Source organism: Physeter macrocephalus, chromosome 2 (genome assembly GCF_002837175.3).
Source record: "Physeter macrocephalus isolate SW-GA chromosome 2, ASM283717v5, whole genome shotgun sequence".
Lineage (NCBI taxonomy): Eukaryota > Metazoa > Chordata > Mammalia > Artiodactyla > Physeteridae > Physeter > Physeter macrocephalus.
In genome coordinates, this window is record NC_041215.1 from 77,836,533 (window position 1) to 77,851,790 (window position 15,258).

Below are 15,258 nucleotides of genomic sequence, written 5' to 3' on the forward strand. Positions count from 1 at the left end.
GCTGCCCGGCCCGCAGCTCGCCTCCGGGTCTCCCCGCCGCGGCTTCCGGGCCAGGTGCGGGGCGGCAGGGAGAGGCAGCGCCGCGCCGCGCCGCACCGCACCGCAGCCGGGCCGGCCGGGAAGGTGCCGGCGGCGGGCGTGCGAGGAGGGGCCAGGGGGTGGGGAGGGCCGGGGCGGGGCCGGCGTCCTCGTCACTTGATAAAACGCCTGCGAGTCTCCAGAGAACAACGGGCTCATTCAGTGGTCGAGAGCTGCCCGCGAGGGGGAGCGGCCGGGCGGAGAGCGCGACTGGTCCCGGGGGTGGGGCTGGGCGAGGCGGCGAGAGGAGACCGAGGTGGCCGCGGCGGCCCCGGCGCGGCAGCCTCGAGCCCAGCCCGGAGCGCAGGGCGGCCGCGCAGCTTCCCGCTCCCCTCCCGGTGCGCCGGCCCATGGCGGCCGCGGGGCGGCTGTGGCTGCTCTACCTGTCGGCGGGGCTCCTGCCGCGGCTCGGCGCCGCCTTCAACTTGGACACCCGCGAGGACAATGTGATCGAGAAAACCGGGGACTCCGGGAGCCTCTTCGGCTTCTCGCTGGCCATGCACTGGCAGCTGCAGCCCGAGGACAAGCGGCTGTGAGTTCCCCGATTCTGCCCACCCCATCGGGGCGCCGGCCCGCGCGCCAACCGGGGCGAGGGCGCGCCGCGTTCCCGCCGGCCGGCCCTACCCCGCCCGGGACTCCGCCGGCCCCCGGGGGGAGCGGGGCCCGACGCCCCGCGCGCTCGCCTCCGGCCCCGCCCGGCGCCGCGCCTCCCCCCATTCAGCCCCGGAAGGAGGAGAACCCGGGGGCCGACCCCTGCGGACCGCGTTCCCGGTGCCAGGCGGGGCTGTCCTCGGCCCCGGGAGAGTTTACTTTTTTTTTTTTTTTTTAAACAAAGTGCTTTCCGGCGGTCCTTCCCTCTGGGCGTGTTTGCTGGGAACCCGGCAGGTGGCACGCTTTGCTGAGTTTCACGTGTGTGCTAGGCGGGGGTGACGTGGGGTGGAGGGTCGCTGTACGCTGCGGTGAGGTGACTGGGAGGGTCGTTCAGGGAGATCCAGGCCTTTCCCAAACTCACAGAGAGCACCGCAGCTCCCCGCAGACTCGCGCGCCCCGCAGAAGTTGGAAAGCCACCTTTCATTACGTCCTGCGAGGCTTTCCCCGAAGGGCGGGTGCTCCAGCAGGAGAGACTTTTACATGCCTTCCGCCTTTTCAAAAAGATGGAACTAACCACGCACCTGTTCGCAGGCTAGATCAGCTGAGAAAACAAGACCCTCTTAGTGGTGTGGCCGACCCGTCGCCCAAGCCCCAAAGCGTCCGGCGCCACCCGAGACCCTCTGGGCCCCTGCACTGGGCAGGCCCTGCCGAGGGGTGAAAGCAAAATGTCCGATCTGGGCTGGTGCTTTGCAAACAAGGTTTGGAAGTGACAGCCCCGCACCATGGCAGAGCGGTGCTCTTCCCTGGAGAAAGTGGAGACCGGCACTCTTAGCGTCGCCTTTTCTTTGGAGACAGTGTTTGGTTCCCACATGATCAAACTCTTTAGGCTGGAGAGGGTATTTGGGAGCTTAGTCGCCGTAATCGCTGTGGGCTACATTCTTGATCTGTGCTACCGAAAAATAAACTTACAAAAGGGCCCCCCTCCCCCCAGGCCTTTAGTTGAACTGAGGACCTTCCAGGACCAACAGAGCGAAGAAAGCAAAGTGCAGCTACAGGAAAGAGGAATTTGTGTTTATGAGAGGGGAGTGGGATTTTAGGGCTGGAGGAAACCTCTTGATTTCAGCAATTGAGAACTTTGGAACTGGTGAATGTTGCGGGTCCCTGAATCTTAAGTCAGATTTTTCTGGTAACACCTGCTAGTGAAGCAAAGAAATTAGTTGGGGGTGGTCTGCAGGCCTGGCCAGGTGCTTATACTCTGCTTTCTCTCAGCAGAAATAATTGTTATGCTGTAAATTTGAAATGGAAGGTGGTTTCTGGTTAACTCAGTGAATGGATGACATTTAGTGTCTCTGAATACTAGAGCGCGTATATGTGCACCTACCCACATGGAGAATGAAGTTGTTAGTGCAGAAATGATCGTGGGCCCGCAGAGGGAATACATTCTCCTTAGCATTCTCTGCGCCAGATGCCTACTGAAGCTGGTGGTTTCCTTGAAATACTTGTCGCATGCTTGCTAAAACTTGTTCTCTCTGGTGGGCTTCTCTATTAGAGCTGCTGCAAGTAAGTAAGAAGAAGCCTGTGTTTGGGGTCTGATGCCTTCTAGAAATGCTCTTCTGAGGGACTGAAGGAGAGGAGTGGCCCACTCTAAGGGGGCTGTATCTTTCCTTAGAACTCAGAGTGTGGCAGTAACCACACTCTAGGGGGCTGTGGTTTATGTCAAATGCTGCCCCCACCACCGTGCCCCCCCCCCCAATTGCTTCTTTTGGTAAAGTATTCCAGCAGCATTGGCCCGACCAGGAGAGCCAGCACACACAGGCCATATCCACATCAGTTGTAACCTTTGTCAGTAAAGGATGTGTGTGTAAATAACAGCCGGTGAGGCTGAGACCTCACAACTTCTGGGCCAGCTTCCTAAACTCTGTACTTGATGGAAAAGCTCAGTGGGAGTATTTCAGGGAACTGGTGAGAGAGACCTGAGCTCAAAATTCCTTCTCTGCGTTTAGCAGCTGTTACTTTGAGCCTTAGTGTCTTTATCTGTAAAACGGAGATATTACTGCTTAATAGGGTTGTTGTGAGGATTAAGAGATAACATGCAAAGTGCCTGATTCCTGCCTGGCATGGGTATTTGCTGACTAAATGGTGATGCATTTAGAAGCAGTAACTGAATTCCTACTGTGTGCCCTGCTACTGCACAGGTGTTAAACATCCTGTGATTCTCGCTCTGCCAAAGAGTAAAGTCGAAGGTTATTGTAGGTTGGGTAATTTAAACTTAGTCACATTTATGAAACCCATTTTCAAAGCAATTTAACTTTAATCCATCTTAGACTTCTAACAAAAGTTAATTTCTTGAACAGGGGACTTTATTGAGGCAGGAGAAGTAAAATATCAAAGATGTGTGGGCATAGCAGATGAATGCAGCATTATGGGAACAAACCATAGATTTTTGTGGGTTAAACTTTCTACTATGCCATTTAAATATGTAATAACATCTTAAACTCTACTTAACATTTTATAACAGAATAATATTGTATCCGAGAACCTTAAAACATGCTGGCTGTTCCTAAAACTTTGGGGACTGTAAAACTGAAATAGAGACTGTAAAACTTTCCTCGGCTGTGTATTAAAGAAGTTTCAGACTCCAAAAGGTTATTAGATGGTTGGCTGAGTTACTGAGGTCTGAGGACCTTGGAATCTTCCATTTTTCTTAGGTAGTTAAGATTGAGTCACCCTGCCTAGGTAGAAAGTAGGGGGTGGCATCTGTGGGTATGTCCATCCTGTGAATCATCCCTCTTAGCTCTTCTGGGAAGAGATGGATCTGTGTATGATTGCAGGGCAGAATCTGGAAGGAAGAGATAAGTGATATCCTCAGGGAGCAATCCTGGGTCTAATCCAATTGCCATTTTCTTATTTGGGGGGAACTTTCTGATCACTGCTGTCTTCCTAAGGCTCTCCAGGCCCACTGTCGTTCTGACTCTTTAACGTTTGCTCTTGGTTTTTCTCAGACTTGTGATGCTCCCGCTCTTAAAATCGTGTTTACTGGGCTTCCCTGGTGGCAGAGTGGTTGAGAGTCCGCCTGCCGATGCAGGGGACGCGGGTTCGTGCCCCGGTCCGGGAAGATCCCACCTGCCGCGGAGCGGCTGGGCCCGTGAGCCATGGCCGCTGAGCCTGCGCGTCCGGAGCCTGTGCTCCGCAACGGGAGAGGCCGCAGCAGTGAGAGGCCCGCGTACCGCAAAAAAAAAAAAAAAAAATCGTGTTTACTGAACTAGAGATCATCTAGTCCAACTGGCTCCCTGTTTAGATGAAGAAACTGAAGCTGAAAGTTAGGAAATGTCTGAAGTCTCATGAGTGCTTAAGCAGAATCTTAACAAAATCTGGATTTGAACTTGGTATTTCTGACTCATGCTCATTCCACCTCTAAAAGGAAAAGTCAGAAGCGTCCTTCAGACCTGGAGAAATTGGCCAGCATCTGAATTTTGGAAATGTGCTATGTGAGGTGGATTTATTAAATTGCTCCCCATGTGGGTCAGGCTGTCTATTTAAATATCTGTTCCTGGACTCTCTTCCTTTTGACCCTTATTCCAACTGGCCTTGGATCAGCTTCCGGGTCCTTCTTTGCCTGTCACTCCTTCCCCTTCTGAAAAAGCCCAGTGAGGGGTGACCGGAGCCAGCCCAGGATCAGAACTGTGTCCAGGATGTGTACTTAAGTACCTGCTTCCTTGCATTCATTCATTCAGAGTGCCACGTGGCCCAGGGCCATCGTCCAGTGACTGTCTCGGTCACCTTGAGTCCTCAGAGTCGAGAAAGAGCCAAAATGGGCAGGGGGACTTGGAGGAGATCTTAGGACTCTGCAAGAAAGCAGAAATGGACAAGTTTAATTTGAACACAGGCTGGTGCGGGCCCATCCAAGTAATGACTTAGGGTCAAAAAAGAAAAGTATTTTTGTGGTATGAATAATATGTCGGGAAAGTCAGGTGAAAAGCTCATGTAATAAAGTTTTACAGTGTTGTAAAGAAGCAGGTACTGTGTTCTTAGTTGTGTAATTCTCTGTTTTAGCATAACAAGAATATCAAGATTTAATTTAAGCTTTGTAACCAGATAGTGCTGGAACTATGGTGCCTGGTTCCCCTAAGAACCTTGACTTAACATATTGCTATGGACAGAGTGGCAGGTGAATTATCTGGCACTTTCAAGGTAGACAGTGGAGACATAGAAATACCATCCTTTGCTTAAGTGACAGGGTCAGTTTTACCTGGAACCCTGGTTGGTTCCGAGTCAGCCCACCTTGAAGAACATAATCATGTTGGAAGAACCAGTTAAAATTTCTCCATGAAAGCCTTTTGAGCCCAACCCGTACTACAGCACTTCTTCCTTTGAATGTCCGTATCCCTTCATATCATGTTCTGATGGTTTTGTGTTTAACGGTTATCTGCCATTTTCAGAGGATGATCTAATCTCCCCCAGCTGGATTATAGGTTGTGTGAGGGCAGGGGTCTTAACGTTCATTTCTTTGCCTGATAGCACGTAGCATATGCCTTGCAAGTACAATGGAGTCATATCATACACTCAATTTAACTTGTGAAATCAATTTTTCCAGCTCAGGGTAGAGAGGGAGAAATCCCTTTATTTAGCCCTCTGTCCTTCCCTGCTCACCGTAGGCATTGGTCTCTGCTGCCCCCAGGGAAAGAGAAGCTATGGTGGTAACGCAAAGACTCCACAAGACTTTAATTCTTGGTTTTTGAGTTTTCAAGGGCCCAGGTCCCAGCTAAGGGATTTTCATGAGTGATTTTTTTTTTCATGGGTGATTTTTAATTACACTTGACTTTTGCCTTAAAGGCAGACTTTAGAACTTAACCCCAGAAATACAGGCTGACCTGCACTGCAGTGTGTACTCAGGATCTGCTGGTTGTTAAAACGAGACTAGATAGAGAAGGATGGCCGTAGCGTAAGATCCTGGAAGCTACTTGACAAGGGTGTGGAGGGCAGATGAAAGTAAGAATGTGAGGGCACTTGTGAATTGATGGCGAAAGCTTTACTTATTCATGGTTAGTAAGGAAATCTTGGATACATGTAACTCTTAAGTGCAATGGTGAGGAAGCTGCTGACCCCTTCCAGTGAGAGCTGTAGAATGGTGAACCGAGTGGATCACGTGTCTGAACTGAGAGCTAATGGCCTTTAGGGAGGGTGGTCAAGGTTGAGCCCTGCAGTAAAGGGCCCTGAGAGCTTTACTGCTCATCTTACCCTTGTGTTTTTGGGTACAAGTTTAGAATCAAATAACTATGTTTGTAAGGAACCTTAGGGGTTCTCAAATCTGGCTGGTCGTCAAGGTAACTTGGGGAATCTCTTTATAAAATATATAATTCTAGACTCAGTTCAGATCTATTGTACTGGTTTCCATAGATGTGATCTAAGAATCTGTTCGTAAAGTTTTCTAAGATTGAGCTAGATGAGCTTTCCTTTCTCACACAGAAGGCAAAAATAGTGTAGTGGATAAGAGCAGACTCTAGAGCTAGAGTCTAGATCCCAACTAGAGTCTAGAGCTAGATGGGATCAAATCCTGCTCTGCCATTTACAGTGTGCAGGATACCTATAATTCTGCTCCGCATTCCAGTGTGTAGGGGTTTTCCACATAACACCACCAAGCCATTCTCAGATACTAGTCAACTCAATTCTGACACTCTGTACCTGGAGATGGCATCAGATCCCACAGATTAAGGGTTCAGTCCTGCAGGACTGCCTCTCCCCCGCTTCAGATGCTCATGTCAAGTCCAGGTTGTCACCTGTGCTGACGGACTGGCTGTAAATTGGAGGTTCCCATGACCCCCTTCTTGGATTTGATGAATTTGTTAGAGTGGCTCTCAGAACTCAGAGAAACATTTTATTTACTAGATTACCAGATTATTATAAAAAGATGTAACTCAAGAACAGCCAGGTGGAAGAGATGCATAAGGCAAGGTATGGGGAAAGTAGAGTTTCTGTGCTCTCTCCTAGCATGCCCCTCTCCCCAAATCTCCACGTGGTCACCAACCCCGAAGTTCTCCAAACTCCATCCTTTTGGGTTTTTATGGAGGCTTCGGTACATAGGCACAGTTGATTAAATCATTAGCCATTGCTGATTGAACTCAACCTCCAGCCATTCTTCCCTCCCTGGAGGTCGGGAAGGTGGGACTGAAAGTTCTAACCCTCTAATCAAGTGCCTGGTTCTCCTGGCAACCAGCCCCCCTCCCAGGTGCAGTCCCATCTCATTAACATAACAAAAGACATCTTTGTGGCTCTCCTCACTTAGGAAATTCCAAGAGTTTTAGGAGCTCTGCAAGGAACAGTGGAAGGAAAACCAAATATATATTATTATAAATCACAATACGTCATCTCTCTGGGTCTCTTTCCTCAGCTGTAAAGTGAGGATAATTGCACCTTAGACTAGTCCTGACTCAGAGTAAGCACTTTGTGTGTGTGTGTTAAATAAATGTGGAAACCAAGGCTGTGAGAGATGAAGTGGCCATGACATGTTGGGCAAGTTGGTTCTCAGTCCACATCTTCCATGTTTCCTGGCCTGTGCAGTGTGTGCTTTCTCCTTTGGGGTTTGATTTTGATAATGTTCAAGTGTCCATCCTCCTTTCGCATCCATTCTACGGTTACACGTTTGGAAAGTACACCTCAGAAGAACCACGCCTTGTGGCCTTTTGGTAGCTGCCACGCGGTACATAAACACCAGCAGGGGTTTCAGTAAGCAGAGGAGATGAATGGGCAGACTGGTGCGAGTATGATGAGGTTCTGGACGGCAGGGACTTCGGGCATAGGGTACCCACGGAGGGTGGATTGTGCAGTTACAGGGTGGAGTGATTCATACTGTGTGGTTTCCAGATCTTCTCAGACCTCTGTGACTTTGAAAGTCTCAGCTCCCCCCTTATTCCTGGTAGGCTGGGTAATGTGCACTCCACCCAGGGCAGGGCTGATGACGATTTATTTTTCTTAGTCCTTTGTTTGGCATTAATGTATGGTAGGAAGGAGCTTGTGCAAAGCTGAATCTGATTTGTTGATGATGCAGCTTGCCTAAAGTTGAAAGATGCACGCACAAAGTGTGAAAGTCATGTTCTAGCAGATTTTAGTTTGTTTGTTAAACTGGCATTTAGAATTGCATACGGAGACCTCTTGGAACTAAACTGAGGCTAATTGTTAATTAGTTGTGAGCTGGGACAGGTCAATTGGCTCTTCACCAGTGTTGGTCCTTATTAGCCTAGTAACAGGGTAGAATGATCACCATCTAAACCACTGCTGTCTGGCTTTTCCGTTTCGATAAACAGGGCAAGACAATTCTAAATCAGTTCACCTGATCCGTGGTTGGTGTGTTTGCAGAATGACACCTTCATAGGCCACAGTGTAGCAGCCCACCTTCCCCACACGGCCACAGTACTGGATTCCAGTGTTGGATACTGCTGTCACTTCATCTAGTCCCAAATTGGCAAAAAGACTTTAGAAAACTTCAAGTCTCAAAAACCAATTAAATGGTAAAGATGACTGTTCCGAATTAGGGGGAATGGAGAAAGTGCCACAAGAGAAAGTGCAGTGACATGGAGCCCTGGTTGTCTGCTCGCATGTTTATTTGCCAACCAGCTGGATATGTTTTACATGTCATACAATCAGAAGATTACTTTTTTTGAAAAGCCACTTCAGGTATAAGAAAAACCTTTTAGAGAAATTGGCTATATAAGCCTGGGAGTATAGAAATAAAAATAAACTTTGGTATACTATGCAAGGGGCACATTGGTTAGTGATATGAAGAATAAACAAAGCACAGGGTAATGCCTATTTACCTGTGGTCTCTGCTTGCTTTGCTCGGTGATATCAATGTTGCTACAGTTTCTTCATTTTGAAAAGGACATTCATTTGTACTGAAGTTATTTTAATCGTGTGTGTGTGTGTGTGTGTGTGTGTGTGTGTGTGTGTGTGTGAGAGAGAGAGAGAGAGAGAGAGATACACATGATAATAAATTGTTTCAGACCCAGAGCAGAGTAGGATGTCACTGAACTGTAGGTCTCCTGAGCCAATTAACCTTTTGTCTTTGCAGAATCAGAGTCCTTGTCTTCAGGGTTTACTGCCATTGATCAGGTGGTCAGTCTTCTGTGGTCCCGATAAAGCAACATGATATAAAGTTAACTAGAGGATCCCATTAGAGTGAGCCATAGTGTAGGTGTGGAATGGTAGCTCCTTGGTGTGAATGGCCCATTCAGCAGCACTGGGAGTTTGAAGTTCTGTACTCCCCCTCTTTGCTGAGGAGAGTAAAAAAAATCTTTCCTGGGTCCCCTTCCCACTGATACGTCCTGTCAGGTGATGGCCTGACCCGCCTCCTGGCAGTGTAGTTTCATCTGTCCCTTGAGAACAAAGGTATTTTGAAGTAGTGAAATGGAAACGTTTAGAATTCTACAAGGCTCTGGAGAGATTGGAGATAGGTAGGAAAAGATATTTAAAATACCTGGAGTGAATGTGAGGTTGTTGAAAAACTATTGATTGGGTGTATGGAATTCACCTTTGCTGGGACACAAATAAACCTAAGAGTTTTTAAAGAAGGAAAAGCTTAAAGAGGTTTAGATGTGCTCAAGTGGATATGCAGACATGATTCTAGGAAAATGGCTTTGCCACTGAGGCCTCATGGCTGCTAGTGAGAGTAGGCCCACGGGCCAACTTAGGACAATACTCAGAAAAAGTTGAGATCTGGCTTTCAGATCTGGGTGATGAAGAGTCTGCACGAATCCACAAGTGCAAAAGGAGATGGCTCTGGACTCTGTTGGGCCTTCTAGAGGATCAAGGATAGGGTCCTGGAGAAGACCGAAGGAGAGACCCACTGAATTAGATGGTTCAGACCTCAAGGGAAGACTTTGGGGGCCAGCTGGAGAAGTGTTTTAATGCACAGCACGTGGTGAAGTCTTCACATTCCATATCAGACCAGCCAGTTTAGAAAGAAAAGTACTTTCTAAGCTGTGTATTCAGAAAGGGCCCAAGGCTGCTACAGAGATGAACTGAGAAAGGGTGTGGGAGTGTGGAGAAGCATCCTGGGGACCCTCAGAGGATGATCCCCTCAGCTTAGCCACACCACCAACCAGAAGCCAACAGAGAAGGTTTTTCACTACATAGGATAAGAAATTGGTCTTTTGTAAGCTCGTTTATTTCTCTGTATGTGCATGTATATTGTATATTTCAACCTAAAAGATATAGGGATTTTTATCCTTACTTGAACATGAGGACCAAGTAAAAACTTGGAGGGGAGTGTGCTCTGGACTAGCTAGAAAAACCATAACCAGCTTCTTCTTTTTCCCATATAAAAGTTGCTAATAAATGCTCAGGCACCGTTCTAGGGCTAGAGATAAAGCAGCAAACAAAATAGATAAAATTCCTACTTAGGTTCTGATGGAAGAGACAAAATAAATAGGGGTATTATGTTAGATGGTAATAGTGATACAGGGGAAAATGAAGTGGAGAGAGGGACCAAAGAGTGGGAGGGGGGTAGGGAGTGATTGGCCATCGGGCAGCCAGGGAAGACTTCACTGAGAAGGTGCAAGCCATGTCAATATTGGGGGGGAATATTGAGTGAGAACAGCAAGTGCAAAGGCCCTGAGGCAGAAACATGCCTAGCATGTTCAGGAACAGCAAGGAAGCCTATAGTCTCCTTGGAGCCAAATTGTGTAGAGCCTTATAGATCTTTGAAAGACTGGTTTTTACTCTCGAATGAGATGGGGAGCCATTGGAGGATTCTGAGAAGAGTATGACATATTCTGACTTAGATTTTAAATGGATTTCTCTAGCTGCTACATTATTGAGAATAGACTCAAGTATATAGATGTAGTGATCTTAACGAGGAGGGTCCTTTTAATAATAGGTAAGAGATGATAGTGGATAGTAGCAGTGACGATATGAGAGGTGGTTGGATTCTGGATATATTTTGAAAGTACAGTCAACAGGATTTCCTATGGACTAGATATAAGAGAGAGAAAAGCTGGAAGAGAAAACCGTTGTCATATAATGGTTTAGGGTGGACTATAGAAGAAATGGATTTGGGGTGAAGAGCAGGAGTTTAATTGTGGAGATCCTAGGCTTGAGATGTCTAGCCATCAAGTGGAGTTGTTGAGAAGGCAGTCGACTATGAGTCTGAAGTTTAGGTGGAAAGGTTTGGATTGGAGATACAAATAGTGGAGCCCCGAGCTTCTAGGTTGTATTTAGAATGGTGGGCTGAGTGAATGAGTTCACCAAGGAAGTGAAGATAGAGACTAAGGACACAGTTGCAAGGCACTCCCACGTAGAGGTTAGGGAGATGGGGGGACCAGCACCAGGCACGGAGAGGGATGGCCAGTAAGATGGGGAGGTAGGTGATGTGCTATCCTGGAAGCCACATGATGCAGGTGTTTCAGAGAGGGAGTGATCAATCAGTTGTGTCAGATGACACTGAGAATTGATCCCTGGCCTAGCAATACGGAGGCCATTGGTGACCTTATCAGAACCCTTGTGGAGTGGGAGCAAAGCCTGCTTGGAGTGGGTTGGTGAGAGACTAGAAGAGGAATTGGAGGCAAAGAATAGGGACTCTGAGTTTTGCTGAACAGGGGAGTGTAGAGCAAGAGCTGGAGGGGAAACTGGGGTCAAGAGGGAATCTTATTTTTTTTTTTTAAGAGGGGAGGAAGTGACAGTGAGCTGGTCTGCTGATGAGGATAATTCAGGAGAAAGGGAAAAGTGAATTGCAGGAGTGGGGAGAATGGCTGCTGTGATATCTGTGAGTAGGTGAGAGGGGTACACCCGTGGAGAAGTTAGCCTGGTTACTGGAGCACAGGTAGCTCATCACACCACAGAATAAAGGGGCCCGGATGCAGGTCGGTGGGTAGTGATCTTGCTGGGAGACTGTGAGGTTTTTCCGGTTGCTTTTAATTCCTCAGTGAATAGTAATCGATCATTAACCCGAATTTACTCAATACCTGCATAGAAGCTTGCCTTGTAGGAGTAAGAACTCCATTCTAGAGGCGAGGGAGTGTGGGGTTTGAATCCCAGCTGCTTCACATTCTGTTGACTTGACCTTGGGCGAGTTGCTGTGCTCATCCGTAAAATGGAGGCACTAATGATTACTACCCCGTAGAGTTGTGAAGGTGGAACGTAGTGAGTGTGAAGCCCCTAGCGTCATGCCCATCACGTCCAGTAACACTAGCCTTTCCTGTTGTGGCTGCCTTAGTGTAAAATCGTACTCTAATCCCCTCACATGGGGGGCGTTTTGTAGCTATCTTATCTTTACTGTCTGGCAGACAGCAGAGGTTACCCTTTGGGGGTCAGGTCAAAGGTGAAGTTGCCCCCAGAGTCTGGGGGGAGGTTCACAGATAGATGGGAGCTATCACATTGTCTTGAAGAGAGGAAGGGGAAATACGGGACTTGGAGGAAGGAAGAGAAGATGGAAAACAAGGCAAAAACCCTTTAAGGATTTCCAGTTTCTTATGCTATATTTGAGCTACAGAGAAGCACAGCTTCTTCTTTTGTTAAATTCTTACAAGGCTCACTTTATGTGTTGGGTGGACGTTTCCCATGTAGGAGTATCTGCAGCCCCGGAATCTGGTTTTGTCTCAGACAGCACAGCATCCGTGTGTCCTGCAGGCTGGGTGGACATGGTGGGGGTGGGGCATTGGCAGGTGGGTGGGTACCATGCTGGGTGAGAGTGAGTGGGCAACACGCAGGGGAGCCGAGGCCCGGCTTCCTGTTCCCTGGCCCGATCGATTGTCTTGGTGATCATGGTCAGCGTATGCAGCATTTCACTGCGTGCATTGAACAAAAATGACATATGACCTCGTTGAGTTGTCAGGGAGGTAGACAACGAGACTACATGGCACTGTGGCTTCTAAAATACTGGCAGTTTTCAGTCTCTTCTTTCAAGATAAGTGTTATTGGCTAAAGAGGTAGCTTGAGGTAAATCTGAATCCAAAAGGATGTAGAATATCTCTGCAAGTGTGGCTCATCAGGACCTTACCACTCTCACCCTGGGATGTACCACAGATTCATTAGGGAACGTCTTTCGAAGGTGGCATGGTGGTGAGTTATTAAAAAAAAAGTTATCTCAGTATAGTGCAGAATGAAATATGAGTAAGTTTTTAATATAAAACACAAGGCTTTAAAGACAGTTCAAGCTTTTGGCGGTCATCTTGGGCTTTGCCCCCATACTTGTTCATCTCCCCTGTCAGTCAGGGCTTCCGAGAAAATGGTTGAACCGCTGACTGCCGCAACCCTTTCTCTGCAGAAGGGTGACTGACACCCAGGAACGTCGAGTGACAGGTAGGTAGTAGCGGCGTGAGCCCTGCAACCCAGCTGCCCGATGCCCAGTCCACCAGGTGCTATGCCATACACATCTGCATCTTGGTAGGCGATTCCTGTAATTGAACCTGTACCCTGTGGTCTTGTTTTTAATAGAACAGTATCTTACATTTTTAAATGTCTTTCTCCCATAATGGCCTGGTATAGCGACAGCAAATTCACAGCCACTGTTGCCCTTTCCCCCCTGCCAACTGGGGGCACTCCAAATGACCGTAGCACTTCTTCCAGCTGAGTCTCAGAATTCTCCAGGTCAGCGTTAGTTAGCCTCTGCTGATGTATTCATAGGCGCTTGCACGTAAGACAGCATCTGTTTGCCCTCTTGGCCTGGCCAAATCTCCTGCATATGGAAGGCACTCTCTAAATGTCTCCCTGATGGACATTACTCCTGCTGGTTTGTGAGCTTCTTAAGAGCAAGGCGGATGGCTTGTCCATTTTTGGTTCCAATCTGATGGACAGAAATGTGTACCCAAAAGGCATTTGTTAAGCCCTTTGAGTTAACTTCCCAAATACACTGAAGTCTTGTAGAAAATACGTAGTGGGATGGCCATTTCTTTAGAATGATCCTTTATGCCCTGATATTATTAGTACTACTACTTTAAAAAAAAACTGGTGAAATACACATAAGATTTATCATCTTAACCATTTTAAAGTATACAGTTCAGTAGTGTTAAACATCCACATGGTTGTGAACACCCCTGTACTCCTTAAACTTCTTCCGGAGTGCCCCAAAATCAGGATGGCCCTATTATGAGGACATAAAATATTGATAAACCAAACTTAAATACCTAAACATAGAATTGTGCTAAATCATATCATCTGATATGATATTCTAACATAGATTAGTGGCAATGGAATTAAAATTTTAACAAATTTATGATGTTAAAAATTCCATCTCCTCGGGTTTCCCTGGTGGCACAGTGGTTAAGAATCCTCCTGCCAATAAAGGGGACACGGGTTTGAGCCCTGGCCCGGGGAGGGATATCCCCATATCGCCATATCACATGCCGCGGAGCAACTAAGCCCGTGCACCACAACTATTGAGCCTGCACTCTAGAGCCCGCGAACCACAGCTACTGAAGCCCGCACGCCTAGAAGCCTGTCCTCTACAAGGGAAGCCACCGCAATGAGAAGCCCGCGCACCTCAACGAAGAGTAGCCCCCGCTCGCCGCAACTAGAGAAAGCCCGCGCGCAGCAACAAAGACCCAATGCAGCCAAAAAATAAATAAATAAAATACGTTTAAAAAAAAAAGAAATGAGTTGCCATCCTGAGTTTCTGAGATAACCGTTTCTCCATGAGGAACCGGGCCTGGGATTGCGGTTGAGCACGCACAAGCGGGTGTGTGTTCCCCACGGGGAATCCCTACCCCCTATGTTTCTGAACAAGCCACCCAGGCTCCCTCCACACCTCTCATTCATGCTTTAGATTAGATGTAAGGTGAGGTATTGCCTCAGGTAGTGACTCACTCCCGCTCTTCCCTGTGGCAGGTGGCTGCTTCAGGCTGGGTTGGACAGTGTCCACAGCATCTAAGACAAAGGCATTTATTGAACCCTGCAGCTATTTGTCAAAGGTACTTACCGCACTTAAACCCTGCGTATCGAGATGCTCCTGAACTGGACACATTCATTCCCTTCTAAAGGAAGATGTGAGGGGTGAGCATTTTGTGTTGTTTCTCCATAGCTGAGATGTTCCCCTGAATGCTGTCAGTTTCGTGGACTTTTATAGCCAAGTGACAGTTCCTCTTTCTGATGTCATTGCATTTTATTCTGCACCTCACTTGACTGTGGTGGAAAGCTTGTCCACCCTCTCAGCTGGTTGGATTTCCTCTCCTCATTGTGTGTGTGTGTGTGTGTGTGTGTGTGTGTGTGTGTGTGTGTGTATAAAAATTTTTTTTTGGAAGAGTAGAAAGGAGTAGCTTTATTAGTTTGCCAGGCAAAGGGGGACACAGCGGGCTCCAGCCTTGAAAAACTGTGTGTCCCTCCTCAGTATATTTCAGCCTCTGTCCATTACAATACATTTGCACTTGATTGTAACGCCCAGATGACCGGCCAGCACAGTGCCTGGTACACAGTAGGTACGGGTTTATGTGCCTCTTTATTGATGTGTCGTCACACCTCTGGAATGGGCTGTGAAACTCAGTCTCTAACTCTTGCCTGCCTGCAGCTGCCTACAGAAAGCACGTGTGAGCTTGTCCTATGCGTTATGAGGTTTGCCTTTTCGTGATTTCTGGGCACTGATTTTTTTTTTTTTTTTTTTTTTTT

At 47.7% G+C, this 15,258-nt stretch overlaps 1 protein-coding gene across 2 annotated transcripts in view; it reads left to right on the plus strand.

Annotated features, from left to right (window-relative positions):
- The first annotated feature begins 358 nt into the window (after positions 1-358).
- The window catches only part of ITGA6 (integrin subunit alpha 6), an 80,116-nt gene continuing 65,216 nt past the window's right edge, over positions 359-15,258 (plus strand). The window contains exon 1 of one of the 2 annotated variants that reach the window (XM_024122182.3): positions 359-610. In XM_024122182.3, coding sequence (XP_023977950.1) covers positions 429-610 — 182 coding nt within the window. In that variant the 5' untranslated portion in view covers positions 359-428. The remainder of the gene's footprint in view (positions 611-15,258) is intronic. The other variant, XM_024122183.2, reaches the window with a different exon arrangement.